A 25,000-nucleotide genomic window follows, 5' to 3' on the forward strand; every position below is an offset into this window, starting at 1 on the left:
CAGTTGTAACATGAAATGAAATCTGCCATCAACACTACACGCACACACACACACACACACACACACACACACACACATCATGCTAGAACCTAGATATCCATTAATACATGTGTGTGTGTATCTGTTTTGAGGCCTACGTGCAAGCCGAACACACACACACACACACACACACACACACACACACACACACACACACACTCACCTTCCCGCGGCCAGTACTGGGTGCAGCGGACCACGTCGCCCTCCACGCCGCTGGACACGAGCAGCACGGTCTTGATTCTCCGCTGGTAGATCAGCCGCCAGAAGTCCACGGCCGTGCGGTCGTCGTAAGGACTCTGGGCGGCGACGTAGGCCTTGGGCCGCCGGTACCCCGACAGGAAGCTGGCGTTGATGTAGTCACAGCGGCCAGAGCGGTCCGGCTTGAGCTTCACCAGGGTGTGGTCGTAAGGCAGCAGGTTGTGGAAGCGGTTCAGGTCTGGGTAGGACTCCGCCTTGCGCGTGGAGGTGGAGGAGGAGGAGGGGGGAGGAGGAGGTCTTCCGCCGGGCCTGGGCCTGGGCCTGCTTGGGCAGGGAGCGGAACTCCTTCCTGAAGGTGACCTTGGCGGCGCCCGGGGGCGGCGCGGGGCGGGAGACGGGGACGAGCTGAGAGTCCGGCACGCACTCCCTGCCCACCACGATGTGGCGGGGCTCCGACAACTCCGTGATGAGGCTCCAGTACTTCTCCATGTCGCTTCCACCCCCACCCCGTCCCCCGCCCTCCTCCTCCGCCCCCTTCACGTCCCCCTTGTGCCCCTCGTCCAGCTCCAGGTAGGGAGGGGGCCGCATCAGCCGCATCCTCTGTCTCCGCCGCCACCACAGGATGAGGATGATGGCGGCCACGATGAGCACGATCAGCAGCAGCAACGCCACGATGACGCCGATCAGCACGCCGTTGTCGTCCTCCGGCGACGGTCCGCTCGTCGTCACCGCCTCCGTGCCGGGGAGGGTGGTGGGGTCGGGCGTGGTGGTGGGGGGCAGGGGGGTGAGGATGGGAGCGTCCATGCGTGTGTAGTTGAACTTGGTCAGGTTGTAGAAGACGGACAGCACGATGTAGTACAGGCGGTAGGTGTTGCCCGGAAGCAGCGGCTGGTTCAGGTGACCGCCGTACTGCCGCCCGTCACCCACCACGAACATCAACCGCTCCCTCACTTCCGGTCCCGAGAACTGCGCCGTGACGTAGCCCGGAAGCTCGGCCAACCGCTTCCGGCGTGCAGACCCTGTGGCGGAGGAGAGGAAGTGACGTTGTGTTTGACCTGACTGATGGGATGATGATGATGGTGATGGTGATGATGATGATGATGATGACGATGATGATGATGATGATGATGATGATGATGATGATGACGATGACGATGATGATGATGATGATGGTGATGATGACGATGACGATGACGATGATGATGATGATGATGGTGATGATGGCGATGATGATGATGATGGTGATGATGATGATGATGATGATGATGAGCGCTTTACAAACACGGAGTCGATGGCACAACAGGCTGTCTACCTTGGTAAAGCCGACTGACGGCTGCCATTTGGGCGTTCGTCATTCGTTTCCTGTGTCATTCAATGAGTTTCAGTTACACATACACACTCATACAGACAGGGATAAACAGCTGTACACGTTTGATCTGGGTGATGGGATAAACAGCTGTACACGTTTCACCTGGGTGGTGGGATAAACAGCTGTACACGTTTCACCTGGGATAAACAGCTGTACACATTTCACCTGGGATAAACAGCTGTACACATTTCACCTGGGTGGTGGGATAAACAGCTGTACATGGTTCACCTGGGTGATGGGATAAACAGCTGTTCATGGTTCACCTGGGTGATGGGATAAACAGCTGTACACGTTTGATCTGGGTGATGGGATAAACAGCTGTACACGTTTCACCTGGGTGGTGTGATAAACAGCTGTTCATGGTTCACCTGGGTGATGGGATAAACAGCTATACAAGTGTCACCTGGGTGGTGGGATAAACAGCTATACACGTTTCACCTGGGTGATGGGATAAACAGCTGTACACGTTTCACCTGGGTGATGGGATAAACAGCTGTACACGTTTCACCCGGGTGGTGGGATAAACAGCTGTACACGTTTCACCTGGGTGATGGGATAAACAGCTGTACACGTTTCACCTGGGTGGTGGGATAAACAGCTGTACATGTTTCACCTGGGTGATGGGATAAACAGCTGCACACGTTTCACCTGGGTGATGTGATAAACAGCTGTTCATGGTTCACCTGGGTAGTGGGATAAACAGCTGTTCATGGTTCACCTGGGTGATGGGATAAACAGCTATACACGTTTCACCTGGGTAGTGGGATAAACAGCTGTTCATGGTTCACCTGGGTGATGGGATAAACAGCTATACACGTGTCACCTGGGTGATGTGATAAACAGCTGTTCATGGTTCACCTGGGTGATGGGATAAACAGCTATACACGTGTCACCTGGGTGATGTGATAAACAGCTGTTCATGGTTCACCTGGGTGATGGGATAAACAGCTATACACGTGTCACCTGGGTGATGTGATAAACAGCTGTTCATGGTTCACCTGGGTGATGGGATAAACAGCTGTACACGTTTCACCTGGGTGATGTGATAAACAGCTGTTCATGGTTCACCTGGGTGATGGGATAAACAGCTATACACGTGTCACCTGGGTGGTGGGATAAACAGCTATACACGTTTCACCTGGGATAAACAGCTGTACATGTTTCACCTGGGTGGTGGGATAAACAGCTGTACACATTTCACCTGGGTGATGTGATAAACAGCTGTTCATGGTTCACCTGGGTGATGGGATAAACAGCTATACACGTGTCACCTGGGTGATGTGATAAACAGCTGTTCATGGTTCACCTGGGTGATGGGATAAACAGCTATACACGTGTCACCTGGGTGATGTGATAAACAGCTGTTCATGTTTCACCTGGGTGATGGGATAAACAGCTGTACACGTTTCACCCGGGTGGTGGGATAAACAGCTGTACACGTTTCACCCGGGTGATGGGATAAACAGCTGTACATGTTTCACCTGGGTAGTGGGATAAACAGCTGTACATGTTTCACTTGGGTGATGGGATAAACAGCTACACACACACACACACACACACACACACACACACACACTCCCCACCTGATCCATCCACCAATCTCTCCACCTGCAGCTGGTACGCGACCTCCACCCCGGGGGTCAAGGTCACCGGTTCGATCTCCACGGACGCGTACGTTGGAGCCACGTCCACCAGAGTGGGTGAGGGGGGTGCGGGGGGGTCAGGCTGCTCGGTCGTCACCATGAGGGAGGTAGGCTGTCCCGACCCCGCCCCTGACCTGGAGGTCAAGGACAGGTTGTAGGCCGACCCCGGGTCAAGGTCGCAGTGGGTGTAGGAGGTGGCGTTGGCCTCCAGGGTGACGGTGAGGCCCTTGCCGGTGCGAACGTTGATGAGGGTGAGCTGTTGAGGGGGTGAGGGTTTGGGGGGGGGGGGAGCAGGGGAGAAGGTATGACAGGTGACAAGGCTGAGGAATGGGTATTCAGCACAGCAGAGGTTTTTAAAGAGCTTGCGTCGTGCACACACAACTAACACTTTGCAGATAAACGCTCAGGTGAGAGTTGTGAACACGCACAGGTCTGTTACGTCACTACGCTCAGGTTAGTCAATCAGTCAGAAAACAATGGTTTGGAAGAGCCATGCTTGCGGAAAATAAGAGTTGCCTTATCTTAAACCCTGCTCAAACAATAAATGAATGAAAGAATGCATGTATGTGTGTAAGCATGTGTGCGTGCGTACGTGCGTGCGTGCGAGCCGAGCGTGCATGTATGTATGTGTCTGTGCGTGTATGAATGTGTCTGTGCCTGTGCGCGTGCGCGAGTCTGTCTGTCGGCCTATCGGTCTGTCTGTCTGTATACAGGTACGTGTACGTATGTACGTGTGGGTATGTATGAGTGGATATGGGCATGTACTGATGGAGGCTGAGATATAGGTGCGTTACATGTATATATGTATTGTACGTAATGTGCTGCCACATCAAGCAGACACGTATACATGTCGAGTTTTTCAGAGGCTGGTGGTTGACTTTACAATCCAAACTGTTCCCCTTCACTTCTTTCTTTTTTTTCCCAAACAAGTATGTTGTGTGGGTGTTTTCGTTTCCTTTTTCTTATATTTTTTTTTAATCATTTTGTTTGGCATGTTTAACATGGGAATAAATAAATGCATAAATAAATGAATAAATAAATAAATAAATAGACAAATGGATACATAGATAAATAAATAACCAAATAATTTGAAGAACAAAAATCATCAAAGTATTAAAACAGCATTCCATCAGTCGCTCCAAGGATCATAAACCCTTCAAATCCTGCACACTCTACATGCTGCAACCATCAGTCGTTTTAACGATCAGATAATCAGGACAATTTATGATCACCACTATATGCCACACACAAAAAAAGTTTTTCTGGTTTAAAGACGACTTTTTCCTCGCAGTTTTTCGACATGATGGCCGTCAGCTAATCACGTGGCCTCGGAAAAGCTCCGTCAGCCGATCACGTGACCTCGGAAAGCTCCTTCAGCCGATCACGTGACCTCGGGAAAGCTCCGAACAGCCGATCACGTGACCTCGGGAAAGCTCAACCAGCCAATCACTTACCGTGTAGCCCGAGATGGTGATCGCTGATTGGTCGGGGGTGAGCCAGGTCACGATGACACAGGTCAAGTTGCCCGACGTCTGCAGCAGGGAGACTGGCGCGTGAGGGCGTGCCTGCAGCGTGCGGACATACGTCACGTTGCCGTACGGTCCGTAGCCAGCCGCCGTCCTCCCCCTCGCCTGTTTGGTGACCGGACAGAAAATTAAAAAAAAAACATGTAAAGTAAAGTGACAGTGTGAAAAACAGGGGGAGGTTGGGGGTGGGGGTGGGGGGTTACAGTAGTGCAGCGCATTACAGTGTACTTCAGTACAGCATAGTAAAATACAGCACAGTGCAGTGCATGCCCAGTGAAGTGAAGTGAAGTGCAGTACAGTACAGTGTAGTACAATGCAGTACAATACAGTACAGCGCAGTGCAGTGTTGTACAATACAGTACAGTGCAGTGTAGTACAATGCAGTACAATACAGTACAGTGCAGTGTTGTACAATACAGTACAATACAGTACAGTGCAGTGTAGTACAATGCAGTACAATACAGTACAGCGCAGTGCAGTGTTGTACAATGCAGTACAGTGCAGTGTAGTACAATACAGTACAGTGCAGTGTTGTACAATACAGTACAGCACAGTACAGTACACTTCATCACATTATATTACAGTACGGTGCAGTAAAGTAAGTACAGTACAGTGCCGTACAGTACAGTGCAGTGCAGTGCAGTCAACATTACAGTGAACTCCCACACAGCATTAGACCAAACACGACACCACTGCACTGCATTACACTGCACTCCAACTACAACACACACACACACACACACACACACACACACACACACACACATTTTGGAATTTATCTCCCATGTCATGCCCCCCCCCTCCCATCCCCCCCCACACACACACACCTATCCCCATTCCACCTCGTTCACACACCCTCCCACCTTCACTCACCCCCTCTCCCCACACGGCCCTGACCTTGAAGTAATAGATGGTGTAAGGGGCCAGACGGCTGACAACAGGGAACCCGGGTGAGGAGACGTTGAAGGTCAAGGACTCTGAGGGGGTGAAGGTCGCCGTGTCGCTGTACATGATGCTGTACGCCTCCAGGACACCGTGCACGGGGTCAGGGGGTTCAACCTTGACCTCCACAGTGCTGGCCGTAGGGGTCAAGGTCACGATGCTGACCGCTGCTGGAACTGACGTCAGTGGGGGGGTTGGAGAGTGAGGAGGAGGGTGGGGGGGGGGGGCTTCAGCTGTCGGTTTCGTCATCGTCATCGTCGTCATTATCATCGTCATTATCGTCATCATCATCGTCATCATCATCATCAACATTCTTCTTCTGCGTCGTCTCCTCCTCCTCTTCTTCTTCTCCTCCTCCTCCTCCTCCGTCTTCTGCGTTCGCGTGCTGCAAGTTCCACAAAGCCCACACTAAAGGACCCTGCTAACAGAACAACCTGACCCTCAGAATGAAAGCTACGTGCAATACGGTAAACCCAAGGAATCGAACCCGGAACCCCCCACACCCCACCACCACCGACAGCATGCTGGTCTGGCGCTCTGTCTACCACCAGGCCACCACTACATTTACTACTCACCTCCTTGAGGTGTGGTAAAGATGAATTCAGGCTTACCACTTACCCTCAGCTATGGGGTACATGACATGGCGTTAGCATTCACCTCAGCTATGGGGAACATGACTCGGATCTTACCACTTACCCCAGCTCTGGTAAAATGACAACATGACTTGGCCTTACCACTTATCCCAGCTGTGGAGAACATGACTTGGATCTTACCACTTACCTTGCGATGTCTAGAAGAGGAATTGGTGCATACCACTGACGTCATTTAAATGTAACTAGAAAAAACAAATTGAGGCATAGCACTGACACTGACATACCTAGAAAAACGAACTGGGACAGACCACTGACACTGACATACCTAGAAAAACGAACTGGAACAGACGCTGACACTGACATACCTAGAAACACGAACTGGGACAGACCACTGGACACTGCAAATGTAGTAAAACGAACTGGGACTGACACTGACACTGACATACCTAGAAACACGAACTGCTGACATACCTAGAAACATACGAACTGGAACCGATCAGTGCCTGAATACCTAGAAAAACGAACTGGAACAGATACTGAACTGAAAGCGAACTGGAACAGACCACTGACACTGACATACCTAGAAACACGAACTGGGACAGACCACTGACACTGACATACCTAGAAACACGAACTGCTGACATACCTAGAAAAACGAACTGCGACAGACCACTGACACTGACATACCAAGAAAAACGAACTGGAACAGACTACTGACACTGACATACCTAGAAACACGAACTGGAACAGACTACTGACACTGACATACCTAAAAAAAAATGAACTGGGACAGACCACTGACACTGACATACCTAGAAAAACGAACTGGAACAGACCACTGACACTGACATACCTAGAAACACGAACTGGTACAGACCACTGACACTGACATACCTAGAAACACGAACTGGAACAGACCACTGACACTGACATACCTAGAAACACGAACTGGGACAGACCACTGACACTGACATACCTAGAAACACGAACTGGGACAGACCACTGACATACCTAGAAACACGAACTGGGACAGACCACTGACACTGACATACCTAGAAAAACGAACTGGGACAGATCACTGACACTGATATACCTAGAAGAAACGAACTGGGACAGACCACTGACCTCCTTGAGCCGTGGTGAAGATGAACTCTGGAGACGGGGGTCCACTCCCCACTCTGTTGACGTATCTCACGCTGCCCAAGTACTCCGTGTAGGGCTCCAGGCCGCCCACCACCAGTGACGTCACGTTCGTCGTCATCACCTTGGTGATGCCCAGGCCGCTCTTGGGCCTGACGGTGACGTCATAGCGGAGCAACACGCCGCCTCGCTGCGCGCAGGGCACATCGGTCCAACTGAGTGTCACCTGCCTGGCCTGACGGTTCGAAACCCGGACTTGGCTGATTGTGCCGTTGGGAGCTGTCGCCGTTTACGGCGTGAGAACGATGTCGAGGACATGGAGAGAAACCAATGAAAATATATTACTATACAGATAGATAGATAGATAGATAGATAGATAGATAGATAGATAGATAGATCAAATGCATAGATAAGCAGATTGATAAATATATGGATATATGAATATATAAACAAATAAACAAATAAATATATGATACGAAATCGATAGATAGATAGATAGATAGATAGATAGATAGATAGATAGATGGATTGATGGATGGATAGATGGACTGATGGATGGATGGATAGAATGATAGATAGATAGATAGATAGATAGATAGATAGGTAGATAGATGGATGGATGGATGGACTGATGGATGGATGGATAGATAGATGGACTGATGGATGGACAGATAGATAGATGGATGGATGGATAGATAGACAGATGGATGGATGGATAGATAGATAGATGGATGGATGGATAGATAGATAGATGGATGGATGGATAGATAGATAGATAGATAGATAGATAGATAGATAGATAGATAGATGGATGGATGGATGGACTGATGGATGGATGGATGGATAGATAGATAGATAGAAACAAAGGGCGGGGTGAGAGTGAAAGATCAATCAAGGGCTAGAGATTGTCAGAAGGGGGTTGGGGTTGGGGTGTGCGGAAGAGAGGAGGGAGAGGCGAAGATATTAGGGCGAGAGGGTAGACAGGGGAGGGGCAGAGGGGGAGATGTGGGAGAGGGGGATACAGGGAAGAGGGGGGGGGGGTAGGGGAGAGGGGAGACAAAAAATAAAAACTAACACAGACACACAAACACAGACAAACAACCACACACACACCAACACACACACACACACACACACACACACACACACACACACACACACACATCAGAATCAGAGGCGGATGAAAGAGCCACAGACCACCACCAACACACACACACGTGACACACGGCACAGCACTGACCCAGTTCAGAAGTGATGACCTGTCACATCCTGTGTGTCGTTAGCGGCGGACACCGACCCTAGGCCCTGGGCCGTCAGCTCCACGTAAAACCGCCTCCATGGGGCAAGGCCCTGAATTCTGCACGTCACACGAACATCGGCTGTGAGGGTTGGGGTGTGAGGGGTTGGCGGTGTGTAGGGGTGTGGGGATGGGGCCGGGGGCGGGGATTGGGTGGGGTGGTGGGCTGGGGGTGTGTAGGGGGTGTGGGGATGGGGGTTGGGGTGTGTAGGGGGTGTGGGAATGGGGCCGGGTGGGGGGTTGGGGGTGTGTAGGGGGTGTGGAGATGGGGGCTGGGGGTGTGTAGGGGGTGTGGGGATGGGGCCGGGTGGGGGCTTGGCGATATGTAAGGGATGTAGGGATGGGGGCAGCGGTTGCCAGTAAGCCGGCGTCCCCAAAGATAAAATAGATTTCCCCTGTGACAAACTGGTATCACCAGCGACATACTGGTGTCCCTAACGACATACTGGTATCCCTAACGACAAACAAGTGTCCCTAACGACAAACAGGTGTCCCTGTCTACTGTCGCTTTGAAAGGAATGATCTGGGAAGGGAACTGGATAGTGTTATCTCACAGTTGCAGGAAAAGATCAAAGATAGGAACACAGGTGAAGACTTTGAGATCGATGCAAAAGTTGTTGAATCTTTATTTTTAAAACTGAATGTCACGAAGGCAATTGGCCCCGACAATATCTGCGGAAAATTACTGAAAACATGTGCTTCCCAGTTGTGTGACGTGTTCTGTAAAATTTTCAACTGGTCTCTGAAGGACTGCTCTGTCCCCAGCAGCTGGAAAAAATCTACTATCTGTCCTATCCCCAAGAAAAAGAACCCAGCCGCACTAAATGATTACTGGTGTCCCTAATGACATGCTGGCATCCCTAACGACATACTGGTATCCCCAATGACATACCGGTGTCCCTAATGACATACTGGTATCCCTAATGACATGCTGGTATCCTCAACGACATACTGGTGTCCCTAATGACATACTGGTGTCCCTAATGACATGCTGGTATCCTCAACGACATACTGGTTTCCCTAATGACATACTGGTGTCCCTAATGACATGCTGGTATCCTCAACGACATACTGGTATCCCTAATGACATGCTGGTATCCTCAACGACATACTGGTGTCCCTAATGACATACTGGTGTCCCTAATGACATACTGGTATCCCCAATGACATACTGGTATCCCTAATGACATGCTGGTATCCTCAACGACATACTGGTGTCCCTAATGACATACTGGTGTCCCTAATGACATGCTGGTATCCCTAACGACATACTGGTGTCCCTAATAACATGCTGGTATCCCGAACGACATACTGGTGTCCCTAATGACATGCTGGTATCCCTAATGACATACTGGTATCCTCAACGACATACTGGTGTCCCTAATGACATACTGGCATCCCTAATGACATACTGGTATCCCTAACGACATACTGGCATCCCTAATGACGCGCTGGCATCCCCAATGACATACTGGTATCCCTAATGACATGCTGATGGACATGCTGATCCATTCACCCATCCCAACGCATAAGAAAACGAAAAGCGCTCACACTGCTTCCCCCCTCCTCCCCACCCATCCCCCCACTCCCCCTCCACCTCTGTTGGCTTCACCCACACCCCAAACCTACCTGAACTCGGTATCTGATTGGTCCACGGAGACGGAAGTGACCTCGCCATCGGTGACGCCTGCGCAGTTGCCGATGCCGAGCAGCGTGTAGGAGAGGGTGAGGTTCCAGGAGAAGCGGAGGAACTGCGGGTCAATGGACCACGTGACGAGCAGCTGGCCGCTGGGAAGGGGCGTGGCCGACAGAGCTGTGAAAATGTCTGCACCTGCAGTTCATAGAGCGCGGGGGGTGTTTAGTTAAGGTTCTACGGCAACCAGACCAATGCTCAGCTTATGTCACAGATTGACATACGTTTACAGGTGGACCAACAGCAAAGTGAGAACTGTATGATCAATGATTTCTCCATTGCAGTGGGAAGTCATTTACAGCTTGGTCTTTTGTGAAGGACTATGACTCTCAAACTAGGAGGGAAGATTGCACTTGCTCTTAGTGCCGCAGCTTTGGGGGCTGGTTGGCCTTTAGAAACCATCCCAAAGCCGACTGTCCTAAAACATTTTTTTTTTTCGCCGAAAGAGTGGGGGTGTAATTAGGGGCAGGACACTCACCACTCTGATCAAATTCTCGTCCAGATAGTCGGGACAGCAGTTGCCTTCTCTGCTGTTCTGATGGTCATTGTCGGACACGACTGACTCTCACACACGGGGCAACCTACGTCCTGCCTTAAAAAACAAGACCCAATTGGGGGTGGGGGAGAGGGGTCTTTTGTTTGTTTGGCAGGTGGGCTTTTATTGATTAATTTATTTGTTATTATTTCCTTGTTGTTGTTTTGTTGTTATTTTTTAAAGTCCGAAAACAATGCGTTTCCATTGTGTTATCTATGCGTGCACACACAAACATAGTCATAAAAAATATGTACAGATTAAGAAAACACGAAAACGATACACGCATGTCCTCCTCACCCCCACACCCCACCTCTCTCTCTCTCTCTCTCTTACACACACACACACACACACACACACACACCACCACCACCACCACACACACACACACACACACACACACACACACACACATACGCACACACACGAGCATCGTTGTGGAGGAAGAGGACCAATCATTCATCAGACGAGCGCAACAGCCGTTGGACTATCAATCTGAGGGTCCTGGGTTCAAAATCCCGGTTGCGGCACCTGCTGGGTTAACGGTGGAGATTTCCCCATCTCCCAGGTCAACATGACTGCAGATCTGCTGGTGTCTGAACCTCCTTTCGTGTGTATACCGCATGCATAAGACTAAATACGCACGTTAAACATTCTTTTGATACATTTCAGCATTCGGTGGGTTATAGAAACAAGAAATACCCGTTACGTTCTTTTCCTGAAAACTGAGTATGGCTGCCCAAATGCAGATACTAATTAACGTGGAAAATTGCAACCCCCAAAAAAAGCAGAAGAAAAACAACACATGCCCCATACAGAGAGAGTACTACCACACACCCGTATCACAGAGTAGTATCACACAGCAGTGACACAGAGAAACCCACATAGCAGTACCCGAGTAGCACACAGACTAACCCAGCGAGTATTATCAGAGTATTAATGCCAATAAACAGAGTAGTATCACAGAGTGGTACCAGAATAGCCCACAGATAAGCAGCACAGAGCAGTACCACAGGTTAGCTCACAGAGTAGTGGCAGAGTAGCTCACAGGGTAGTACCACAGAGTAGCTCACATAGTAGTGCCATAGAGTAGCTCACACAGTAGTGCCAGAGTAGCTCACACAGTAGTGCCATAGAGTAGTTTACATAGTAGTTCATAGAGTAGTGCCATAGAGTAGCTCACAGAGTAGTGCCAGAGTAGCTCACACAGTAGTGCCATAGAGTAGTTTACATAGTAGTTCATAGAGTAGTGCCATAGAGTAGCTCACAGAGTAGTACCAGAGTAGCTCACACAGTAGTGCCATAGAGTAGTTTACATAGTAGTTCATAGAGTAGTGCCACAGAGTAGCTCAGAGAGTAGTACCACAGAGTAGCTCACAGAGTAGTACCATAGAGTAGTTCACATAGTAGTGCCATAGAGTAGCTCACAGAGTAGTGCCATAGAGTAGCTCACACAGTAGTGCCATAGAGTAGCTCACAGAGTAGTGCCAGAGTAGCTCACAGAGTAGTGCCATACAGTAGTTCACAGAGTAGTACCAGAGTAGCTCACAGAGTAGTGCCATAGAGTAGCTCATAGAGTAGTGCCATAGAGTAGTTCACATAGTAGTGCCATAGAGTAGTGCCATAGAGTAGTAACAGAATATTGTCACAGAGTAGTGCCATCGAGTAGTGCCATAGAGTAGTAACAGAGTAGTGTCACAGAGTAGCGCCATAGAGTAGTCACATAGTAGTGCCATAGAGTAGTAACAGAATAGTGTCACAGAGTAGTGCCATCGAGTAGTGCCATAGAGTAGTAACAGAATATTGTCACAGAGTAGTGCCATCGAGTAGTGCCATAGAGTAGCTCACAGAGTAGTGCCATAGAGTAGCTCACAGAGTAGTGCCATAGAGTAGCTCACAGAGTAGTGCCATAGAGTAGTAACAGAGTAGTGCCATAGAGTAGTAACACAGTAGTGCCATAGAGTAGTAACAGAGTAGTCCCATAGAGTAGTAACACAGTAGTGCCATAGAGTAGCGCCATAGAGTAGTAACAGAGTAGTGCCATAGAGTAGTAACAGAGTAGTGCCATAGAGTAGTGCCATAGAGTAGTAACAGAGTAGTGCCATAGAGTAGTAACAGAGTAGTGCCATAGAGTAGCTCACAGAGTAGTGCCATAGAGTAGCTCACAGAGCAATAAAATAGAGTAGTGCCATAGAGTAGTGCCATAGAGTAGTAACAGAGTAGTTCCATAGAGTAGCTCACAGAGTAGTGCCATAGAGTAGCTCACAGAGTAGTGCTAAAGCATTAGCACAGAGCAGAACCACAGCAGCAGCTAAGAGAACAGTGGCGGAGCAGCAGTACTTACCCACGATGATGGGCACTGTGATGGGCGGGGGGACAGTGGTGGCTGAAACAGGAACAACACCCTCAGTTATCACCTGTCCTCACTGGTGGTGATGGTGATGGTGATTGTGGTGATGGTGATGATGGTGATGGTGGTGGTGGTGATGGTGGCGATGGTGGTGATGGTGATGGTGGTGATGGTGGTGATGGTGGTGATGGTGATGGTGGCGGTGGTGGTGATGGTGGTGATGGTGATGGTGGTGATGGTGGTGATGGTGATGGTGGTGATGGTGATGATGGTGGTGGTGGTGATGGTGGTGGTGATGGTGGTGATGATGGTGATGGCGATGGTGGTGATGGTGATGGTGGTGATGATGGTGATGGCGATGGTGATGGTGATGATGATGACGACGACGACGACGACGATATGGATACTTATATAACGCCTATCCTCGGTCAGTTGTAGCAGTAGTAGTGGCAGCAGCAGCAGCAGCAGCTTAGGCCCATACCAGAGACTGGCGAAAGTTTCCAGTTGGGCTCACAGAAAAGTGAGAGCTGTATAGATCAATGGTTCATCCGCTGCGATGGGAAGCCATTTTGTGAAGGACTGTGGACTCTTAAACTCGGAGACAACATTGCACTGGCTCTTTGTGCTGCAGCCCTGGGGGCTAGCTGGCCTTTGGGGTTCTTCCCTACGCCGACTACCCCAAATAAATCCCGTCTTGGCCGAGAAAGTGGGGATGTATCTTCGGCAAGACACTCTCCACAATGAACAAATTCTAGACCATATAGTATGGACAACAGTTGCCTCCTTTGCTGTTCCGATCGTCATAGTTGGACAAGACTGACTATCATACACATAGTACTAGCAGAGGCAACAGCAGCAGCAATAGTTGTAGGAGTAACATTAACAGTAGCCGAAGTAGCAGCAGCAGCAGTAGTAGTAGTGTGGGTGATGGTGGAAGTTTCAATAGTAAGAGTAGAGTGAGAAACAGTAGCTAGCAACAGTATTAACAGCAGTCAGCTCTGTGTGGTTCGTCCGTCGGGATCGACGAGGACCATCTAGTCATCCTGGGGGTGGGTGGGTTGGGCTCTGTGGGTGCGCAGATGACTGGTCAGGCCAATCCGGAAGGTTTTGACGCAGTGTGGACAGGGATGGTGGCGGCTGTCGGGGACGAGCTGGCACTGCTTTTCCTGGCCTGTCTGCGTTGCTCGACTGCAGCGATTCTGTTGGCCTCACAGAATCAGCTATGTATACAGTCACTGGAGCATCTCACAGAAGGACGGTTCACCAGATTCCTCCGGGTCTGTCGGTTGTGTATCAACAACAACAACAAGAACAACAACAATGACATCACCAACCCTCCCCCCCCCCAACCCCCCGGCATTCCCCGCTCCCTGGCCAAACAAACACTGGCACAGGGGGCATGAGAACAACACTACTACCACCACAAATAATAATATCACCACACACCCTCGCCAACCCCCCCCCCCCCCGCCCCCCCCTCCCCCCGACCAAACAAACACTGACTGGCACAGGGGGCATGACAACAACAACACCAACACCAACACCAACACCAACAACAATAACATCAACCCACACACCCCTAACCAAAGAAACACTTGCACAGGGGGCATGAGAACAACACTACCACTACCAACAATAATAACATCACCACACCCCCCCACCACAACCCATCCCCCCCACCACCAACCCCCCCCCTCCCCCGACCAAACAAACACACTGACTGGCACAGGGGGCGAAGGCAGGGAGGTCTGTGGGCAGTCCAAGGCTGGCCGTGTCCAGCACCTTGCCGTCGTCACTGGCGTGCAGGTCCACCCGGAACACGTGCGGCACGTTGGGCTCCAGCCCCGTCACGTTCACCACCCACTGCCTCACCGAGATGTCCTGGGGGATAGTCCTTCGCAGCGTCCACCCTCCACCACCCCCACCCACCGACCCGTTGCTGTTGCCGCTGACGATGCGCGAGTACAGCCTGGGAACACACACACACACACACACACACACGCGCGCGCGCGTGCATACACACACACACACACATACATGCGCGTGCATACACACACACACACACACACACACATACATGCGCGCGCATACAGATATACACAAACACACAGAAACACAGAAACACACACACACACACACACACACACACACACACACACACACACACACACACACACACACATACATACATGCGCGCGCATACAGATATACACAAACACACCTACCCACCCACCCACGCACACACACACACACACACACACACACACACACACACGTCATCCTTCTTTTTTTCCCTTTCCTCCTCCTACTCCTAATACTATTTCGTCTTCTCCTACTTCTCCTTCTGCCTCTACTCCTCCTCCTCCTCCTCCTCCTGCTACTACTACTACTCCTTGATATTTTTCCTGTGTCTTCAAGGAGACAAAGCTCTAGGCATGAACGCAGACAGACAGACAGACAAACTGACAGACCAACCGACTGACAGACAGACTGACCGGTACTGGGCCACAGGCAGCTCCGGGTCTCCGAAGTCCTGGTTCGAATCCCACCCCCTCCACTGCACGGTGAAGTACTCGCACGTGGCCTCCGTCACTGTGGGCGTGGTGGACAGCTGGGGCAGACCTGCCGGGGGTCACACGGCGTTGGAACCTCGTCAGCATGATCATGGTCATGAGCTTGGTCATGATTAGAAGAAGAAGAAGGAGGAGGAGGAGGAAGGAGGGGGAGCAGAAGAAGAAGAAGAAGGAGGAGGAGAAGGAGAAGAAGGAGGAGGAGGAGGAGAATGAGGAGGAGGACAAAGAAGAAGAAGGAGGAGGAGAATGAGGAGGATGACAAAGAAGAAGAAGGAGGAGGAGGAGGTGCAGAAGAAGGAAGAGGAGGAGGAGAAGGAGAGAAGAAGAAGGAGGAGGAGGAGGAGCAGAAGAAGAAGAAGGAGGAGGAGGAGGAGCAGAAGAAGAAGAAGGAGGAGGAGGAGGAGCAGAAGAAGAAGAAGAAGGAGGAGGAGGAGAAGGAGGAGGAGGAGAAGAAGAAGGAGGAGGAGGAGGAGCAGAAGAAGAAGAAGGAGGAGGAGGAGGAGCAGAAGAAGAAGAAGGAGGAGGAGGAGCAGAAGAAGAAGAAGAAGGAGGAGGAGGAGAAGGAGGAGGAGGAGAAGAAGAAGGAGGAGGAGGAGGAGCAGAAGAAGAAGAAGGAGGAGGAGGAGGAGCAGAAGAAGGAGGAGGAGGAGCAGGAGGAGGAGCAGGAGAAGAAGGAGGAGGAGGAGTAGGAGGAGGAGCAGAAGAAGGAGGAGGAGGAGGAGAAGAAGAAAAAGAAGAAGAAGAAGAAGAGGAAGAAGAAGAAAGAGGAGGAGGAGGAGGAGTAGGAGGAGGAGAAGAAGAAGGAGGAGGAGCAGAAGAAGAAGAAGAAGGAGGAGGAGGAAGAGGAAAGAAGAAGAAGGAGGAGGAGGAGGGGCAGCCGAAGAAGGAGGAGGAGGAGGAGGAGGAGGTGCAGAAGAAGAAAGAGGAGGAGGAGAAGGAGAGAAGAAGAAGGAGGAGGAGGAGGAGGAAGAGGAGCAGCAGAAGAAGAAGATGGAGGAGGAGGAGGAGGAGGAGAGAAGAAGAAGAAGAAGGAGGGCCAGCCAAAGAAGAAGGAGGAGGAGCAGAAGAAAAAGAAGGAGGAGGAGGGGGAGGAGGTGCAGAAGAAGAAGGAGGAGGGGGAGGAGGTGCAGAAGAAGAAGAAGAACGAGGAGGAAGAGGAAGAGCAGAAGAAGAAGAAGAAGAAGAAGGAGGAGGAGGAGAAGGAGGAGGAGGAGGACAAAGAAGAAGAACAAGAATGACAATAATAATGATTCAACTTCAACTACTACGACTACAGTTAAGGCAAGACATGACAGCTATTTTTAGAACAGTGCTTTTTCTAAAGTCTGATTATTACTATAGGTGGATATTGTTAGGTACCACCCAGGGTTCACAAAAATGTAAAACTTTACACTCTTCATGCACAGGTTGCCATGGAAACCATTCAAAATATCCGACAAACAAAAATATTTAAAGCTCTATAACTACAAAACTAGTATAGGTAGGTACGTCAGTTTTTCTTTTTGGTTTTGATTTGTCATTACCTGAATTCATTTGCTACGTTGGCATAGCATTATATCTAAAATGTTGAATTTTTCAACATTTAAAAAAAAAGAAAAAAAGAAATGACACCTGTTCTTGATTTTTTTTTAAATAAGCAGCTGTGACAAAAGAACTTTCACTTTGACTCGGCTATCCTAACGTTTATATTGATGACGATGAAGGAGGAGGAGGATGACGATGATGACTGATGACGATGTTGCTATGGAGGTTTCATTTTGGTTTGGGACTGCGTGACAAGGCTGTACTCTACGCTTCCTGTCATAATGATATCCCGGCGCTAACCAGGCCCGAAAGATACAGACACTTGCAGTGTTGGTCGGGTAATAATAAATCAAAAAGAAGAAAGAAAAACTGAAGTACCTATAATAGTTTTGTAATTATAGAGCTTTAATTTTTTTGTCGGCCATTTTGAATCGTTTCCATGGCAACTGGTGGATGAAGAGTGTATTCTTTTTACATTTTTGTGAATCCTGGGTGATACCTAACAATATCCACCTAAATAATAATCAGAATTTATAAATAAAACTGTTTTCAAAATAGCTGAAAACAGCTGTCATGTCAGGCCTTAATGATAATAATTATCATCATCACAACAACCAAAACATTTTCCAACAACAACAACACAACACCAACAACCAATTCACTTTTCAACAACAACAACAATAACAACAACACAACCAAAACACTTTTCAACAACAACAACCCAAACACTTTCCAATAACAACAACAACACCAACAACCCAAACACTTTTCAATAACAACAACAACAACCCAAACACTTTCCAACAACAACAACGCAACCCAAACACTTTCCAATAAAAACAACAACAACACAAACACTTTCCAATAACAACAACAACAACAACACAAACACTTTCCAATAACAACAACAACAAAAACACAAACACTTTCCAATAACAACAACAACAACAACACCAACAACAACCCAAACACTTTCCAATAACAACAACAACAACAACAACACCAACAACAAGCCAAACACTTTCCAACAACGACAACCCAAACACTTTCCAACAACAACAACCCAAACACTTTCCAATAACAACAACAACAACAACAACACCAACAACAACCCAAACATTTTCCAACAACAACAACCCAAACACTTTCCAACAACAACAACCCAAACACTTTCCAACAACAACAACAACCCAAACACTTTCCAACAACAACAACCCAAACACTTTCCAATAACAACAACCCAAACACTTTCCAACAACAACAACCCAAACATTTTCCAACAACGACAACCCAAACACTTTCCAACAACAACAACCCAAACACTTTCCAACAACAACAACCTAAACACTTTCCAACAACAACAACCCAAACACTTTCCAACAACAACAACCCAAACACTTTCCAACAACAACAACTCAAACACTTTCCAACAACAACAAAAACACAAACACTTTCCAACAACAACAACCCAAACACTTTCCAACAACAACAACAACTCAAACACTTTCCAACAACAACAACAACACAAACACTTTCCAACAACAACAACCCAAACACTTTCCAACAACGACAACCCAAACACTTTCCAACAACAACAACTCAAACACTTTCCAACAACAACAAAAACACAAACACTTTCCAACAACAACAACCCAAACACTTTCCAACAACAACAACAACTCAAACACTTTCCAACAACAACAACAACACAAACACTTTCCAACAACAACAACCCAAACACTTTCCAACAACAACAACCCAAACACTTTCCAACAACAACAACCCAAACACTTTCCAACAACAACAACCCAAACACTTTCCAACAACACCAGCACCAACAACCCAAACACTTTCCAACAACACCAACACCAACAACCCAAACACTTTCCAACAACACCAGCACCAACAACCCAAACACTTTTCAACAACACCAACACCAACAACCCAAACACTTTCCAACAACACCAACAACCCAAACACTTTCCAACAACACCAGCACCAACAACCCAAACACTTTCCAACAACACCAACACCAACAACCCAAACACTTTCCAACAACACCAACAACCCAAACACTTTCCAACAACACCAACACCAACAACCCAAACACTTTCCAACAACACCAACACCAACAACTCAAACACTTTCCAACCACACCAGCAACAACACCAACAACACCAACACCAACAACCCAAACACTTTCCAACCACACCAGCAACAACACCAACAACACCAACACCAACAACCCAAACACTTTCCAACAACACCAACAACAACAACCCAAACACTTTCCAATAACGACAACCCAAACACTATCCAATAACAACAGCACCAACACCAACAACACCAGCACCAACACCAACAACCCAAACACTTTCCAACAACACCAGCACCAACAACCCAAACACTTTCCAACAACACCAACACCAGCACCAACACCAACACCACCAACACCATGAAGAAAGCAGACCGAAATAACACGCACGCTTTCTGCAGGCGGATCCGAACCAGTCTGGGTGACAGAGGTTCAGCGGGCAGAATCCAGTCTGCTTGTGGCACACACTGTCGTTGACACAGTGACACTCCTCCACACAGTCCAGACCGTAGAAACCCTCCTGGCACTCTGGGCACGGGGGCGTGGGGGAGTTTGGGGGCGGGGGGGGTGGGGGGGGGGGGCGGTTAGAGAGAACGAACGAACGAACAAAAGAAAGAAATTTTATTTCACGAGGGTTAGGGAACAAGCACAATCGCTTTTTTTTTTTCTTTTTTTTTTCCTTTACCCGGCCCTCGGGCAGTGGGTACTAAGAAAATGCATGCACAAAAACAAATTCTTAAAAAAAAGATCAAATCTTCTGCCCACCCCACTACCCATCCCTCCAAAAGAATGTAAACATGTACATCACATAATTCAATATATCAGAGAGAGAGAGAGAGGGGGGCAGGGAGAGAGAGGGGGAGGGAGAGAGAGAGAGGGAGGGTGAGAGAGAGTGAGGGTGAGAGAGAGAGAGAAGGGGGAGAGAGAGAGGGAGAGACACAGAGAGAGAGAGGGGAGAGAGAGAGAGAGGGGGGGGGTAGGGAGAGAGAAGGTGAGAGAGAGAGGGAAGGCGAGAGAGGGAGAGAGAGAGGGAGGGTAGTAAGAGAACGCAGGAACGCAGGAAGTTTGATGCGAAGGCCACCAGCCTGTCCACATGAGAACACGTACACATAAAGAAAACGATTTGAAAAAATGAGAGTGTGTGTGAGAGAGAGAGGGAGGGCGAGAGAGGGCGGAGAGAGAGAGACAGGGATCCGGGAGAGAGACAGAGAGGGAGGGAGAGAGACAGAGAAAGAGGGAAGGGTAGGGAGAGAGAGGGTCAGAGAGAGAGGGTAGGGAGTGAGAGGGTGAGAGACAGATAGAGAGGGTGAGAGAAAGAGGGAGGGCGAGAGAGGGGGAGAGAGAGAGAGAGGGAGAGAGAGAGAGGGGGAGGGAGGGGAGAGAGAGAGAGAGAGAGAGATTTGGTGTTGGATGTCAAGTCGTCAAATGATCAAAAATTAAGTTTATATAGCTTCTTTTTTCACATACTTCCCTAAGAAAAAAGAAAGAAAAGAAAATGTGTGTGTGTGTTTGTGTGTGTGTGTGTGTGTGTGCTTGTGGAGTACATATTCACATGGGCTGTGTGTGTGTGTGTGTGTGTGTGTGTGTGTGTGTGTGTGTGTGTGTGTGTGTGTGTGTGTGTTTGTGGAGTACATATTCACATGGGCTGTGTGTGTGTGTGTGTGTGTGTGTGTTCATTCACACACACACACACACACACACACACACACACACACACACACACACATCGTTATCAGCACACACCACAGACCAAGGCACAGCAGCCAAGGCAAGGCAAGACAAGGAAAGGGGCGGCAGAGAATCATGACACACACACACTACAAACAAAACCCACCTTCTTGACAGGCGGGGGGAGGGGCGTAGCCCTTGGCACACTTCCCCACGCAGTGACCAGTCACCGTGTCACACAGCGCGTTGTCCAGACAGTGGCACGTGCCGTTACACCCCGCCCCCCACTGGTCATCCGGACACTCTGCGCGTGCGTGCGTGCGTGCGTGCGCGTGCACACAGAGAAAGGTCAAAGGTTAAAGGTCCCATCGCCTTTCTACGGCCAGTGGCTTTAGAATATACCTAGGGGGGTCCATCTCATATCGATCGTGTTTAGTTTCAGTTCAGGTATCTCCAGAGGGCGTGACTGCGTTCGGACAAATCCAAATTGTATCCCCCACCCCCCACACACACACCAAAAAGGGGCAAAATGATTACAGTATCCCCCACACCCAAAAGGGGCAAAATGATTACAGTATCCCCCACACCCAAAAGAGGCAAAATGATTACTGTATCCCCCCCCCTCCCACAGGGGCAAAATGATTACTGTATCCCCCCCCTCCCACAGGGGCAAAATGATTACTGTATCCCCCCCCCCTCCCACAGGGGCAAAATGATTACTGTATCCCCCCCCCTCCCACAGGGGCAAAATGATTACTGTATCCCCCCCCCCTCCCACAGGGGCAAAATGATTACTGTATCCCCCCCCCACACCCAAAAGGGGCAAAATGATTACTGTATCCCCCCCCCCTCCCACAGGGGCAAAATGATTACTGTATCCCCCCACACCAAAAAGGGGCAAAATGATCACAGTATCCCCCCACACCCAAAAGGGGCAAAATGTTCACTGTATCCCCCACACCCAAAAGGGGCAAAATGATTACTGTATCCCCCCACACCCAAAAGGGGCAAAATGATTACTGTATCCCCCCACACCCAAAAGGGGCAAAATGATTACTGTATCCCCCCACATCCAAAAGGGGCAAAATGATTACAGTATACCCCCATACCCAAAAGAGGGCAAAATGATTACAGTATCCCCCACACTCAAAAGGGGCAAAATGATCACAGTATCCCCCACACCCAAAAGGGGCAAAATGATTACAGTATCCCCCACACCCAAAAGGGGCAAAATGATTACAGTATCCCCCACACCCCAAAAGGGGCAAAATGATTACAGTATCCCCCACACCCAAAAGGGGCAAAATGATCACAGTATCCCTCACACCCAAACGGGGGCAAAATGATTACAGTATCCCTCACACCCAAAAGGGGCAGTTTCAATTTAGTTTCAGTTTCAGTAGCTCAAGGAGGCGTCACTGCGTTCGGACAAATCCACATACGCTACACCACAACTGCCAAGCAGATGCCTGACCAGCAGCGTAACCCAACGCGCTTTGTCAGGCCTTGAGAAAAAAATAATAATAAAAATAAATAAATAAATAATAAATATATATTTTTTTAATAAATAAAATAAATAAATAAATAAATAAATAAAATAAAATGAAATTAAAAATAAAAAAAAATAAAAAAATAAAAATAAATAATGAATAAAAATAATAAAATAAAAATATAATAAAATTAAAAATTTAAAAAAGGGGCAAAATGATTACAGTATCCCCCACACCCAAAAAGGGGGCAAAAAAGATGACATTTCTTTGAATCTTCGAATCCAAAACAGCTGCACCGCATCTGCTAGGCAGAAGGCCAGCATGACGCACAACGCGCACCATCAGGCCTTGAGTGCAATGTTGAACCAAGAAGGACGGTGGCAGAATGGTTAAGGTGCGTGTGTGCCAACACACAGGGTCCGTGAATGTCTGGGTTCGATTCCCGCTCTCGCTCTTTCTCCAAAAGTTTGACTGGAAAATCAAAACTGAGCAATCTAGTCACTCGGATGAGACGATCAACCGAGGTCCCGTGTGTAGGGGAGGGTGCATGGGGTACTTGGGTGGGTGTGTGTGTGGGGAGGGGGGGGGTACGGGGGGGGAGGGGTGGAGCGGGGTGGCGGAGGGGGCATGGGGTACGTTGAGTGTGTGTGTGGGTGGATTGGAGCGGGGTGGGGGAGGGTGCATGGGGTAAGTTGAGTGTGTGTGTGTGTGGGTGGATTGGAGAGGGGGGAGGAGTGCATGGGGTACGTTGAGTGTGTGTGTGTGGGGGGGGGGGGGTGGACTGGAGAGGGGTGAAGGGATGGTGCATCGGGTACGTTGAGTGTGTGTGTGTGTGTGGGCGGGTGGATTGGAGAGGGGTGGAGGGATGGTGCATCGGGTACGTTGAGTGTGTGTGTGTGTGTGGGGGGGGGGGTGGATAGGAGAGGGGTGGGTGTGGGTGCATGGGGTACGTTGAGTGTGTGTGTGGTGGGGGGGGGGATTGGAGAGGTGTGGTGGGGGGGAGGGGGGGGGCAGGGTGCATAGTGTACGCTAGGGGGTGGGGAGTAGGGGGGGAATGGATTGGGGAGGAGGGTGGGGTGACTGGCGGAATGGGTGGGGGTCCAGGGACTGGGGTAGTGGACAGACTGGGGTGGTGGAATGGGGTGGTGGACAGACTGGGGTGGTGGACAGACTGGGGTGGTGGACAGACTGGGGTGGTGGACAGACTGGGTTGGTGATGGACAGACTGGGGTGGTGGACAGACTGGGTTGGTGATGGACAGACTGGGGTGGTGATGGACAGACTGGGGTGGTGGACAGACTGGGTTGGTGATGGACAGACTGGGGTGGTGGACAGACTGGGGTGGTGGTGGTGGACAGACTGGGGTGGTGGACAGACTGGGGTGGTGATGGACAGACTGGGGCGGTGGACAGACTGGTGTGGTGGTGGTGGACAGACTGGGGTGGTGGAATGGGGTGGATAGAAGATAATATGACAGGTACATGGTGTGCGAGGGGTGGGGAAGATCTGGATGGAGCGGGGTCGGATGGGGTGGACTGGAAAAGGGTGGGGAGACCCGTGTGGAATGGGGTGGAGAGGGATGTGGGGTACACGGGGTGGGGCAGGTTTGAACGGAACGGGTGGGTTGGGTGGGGGTGGATCTAAACTGAAATTGGGTGGAACAGGTATACTGATAAACAATGAAGCCAGGAGAACATGTGATCACCAAAATTAATAGATCGGAGTCAAGTGGAGTGATGGCCTAGAGGTAACGCGTCCGCCTAGGAAGCGAGAGAATCTGAGCGCGCTAGTTCGAAACACGGCTCAGCCGCCGATATTTTCTCCCCCTCCACTTGACCTTGAGTGGTGGTCTGGGCGCTTAGTCATTCGGATGAGACGATAAACCGAGGTCCCGTGTGCAACATGCACTTAGCGCACGTAAAAGAACCCACGGCAACAAAAGGGTTGTTCCTGGAAAAAAATTCTGAAGAAAAATCCACTTCGATAGGAAAAACAAATAAAACTGCACGCAGGAAAAAATACAAAAAAAAGGGTGGCGCTGTAGTATAGCGACGCGCTCTCCCTGGGGAGAGCAGCCCGAATTTCACCCAGAGAAATCTGTTGTGATAAAAAGTAATACAAATACAAATAGTAAAGAGTGGTAACTCTCCATTCACAAGGTACACAACTCCAAGTCAATGCTGCTTATACTAACGATTCAGCTAGAACACAGGTAAATAGAAAGTACATTGGAACAAACAGGGTGGGGTGTGGGGATGTATTGTATCATTCAAAAGTCGAATGAAAACAGGTGTAGCTGTGCAGCAGGTGTGTGTACCTGTACAGGTG

The 25,000-nt window shown here is 49.4% G+C and overlaps 1 protein-coding gene across 1 annotated transcript in view; it reads right to left on the bottom strand.

Moving 5' to 3' along the window:
• LOC143275764 (receptor-type tyrosine-protein phosphatase T-like) overlaps nucleotides 1-25,000 on the bottom strand; it is a 41,531-nt gene that overhangs the window by 12,232 nt on the left and 4,299 nt on the right. Inside the window, 13 exon segments of the mRNA XM_076580043.1 lie at nucleotides 203-554; nucleotides 556-1,256; nucleotides 3,190-3,505; nucleotides 4,704-4,880; nucleotides 5,673-5,893; nucleotides 7,436-7,729; nucleotides 8,698-8,807; nucleotides 10,377-10,578; nucleotides 13,317-13,358; nucleotides 15,044-15,291; nucleotides 15,818-15,944; nucleotides 19,905-20,042; nucleotides 21,349-21,486. Of these exon segments, the coding sequence (XP_076436158.1) occupies nucleotides 203-554; nucleotides 556-1,256; nucleotides 3,190-3,505; nucleotides 4,704-4,880; nucleotides 5,673-5,893; nucleotides 7,436-7,729; nucleotides 8,698-8,807; nucleotides 10,377-10,578; nucleotides 13,317-13,358; nucleotides 15,044-15,291; nucleotides 15,818-15,944; nucleotides 19,905-20,042; nucleotides 21,349-21,486 (3,066 nt within the window).

This window comes from Babylonia areolata, chromosome 31 (assembly GCF_041734735.1).
Source record: "Babylonia areolata isolate BAREFJ2019XMU chromosome 31, ASM4173473v1, whole genome shotgun sequence".
NCBI classification, from domain to species: Eukaryota; Metazoa; Mollusca; class Gastropoda; order Neogastropoda; family Buccinidae; genus Babylonia; species Babylonia areolata.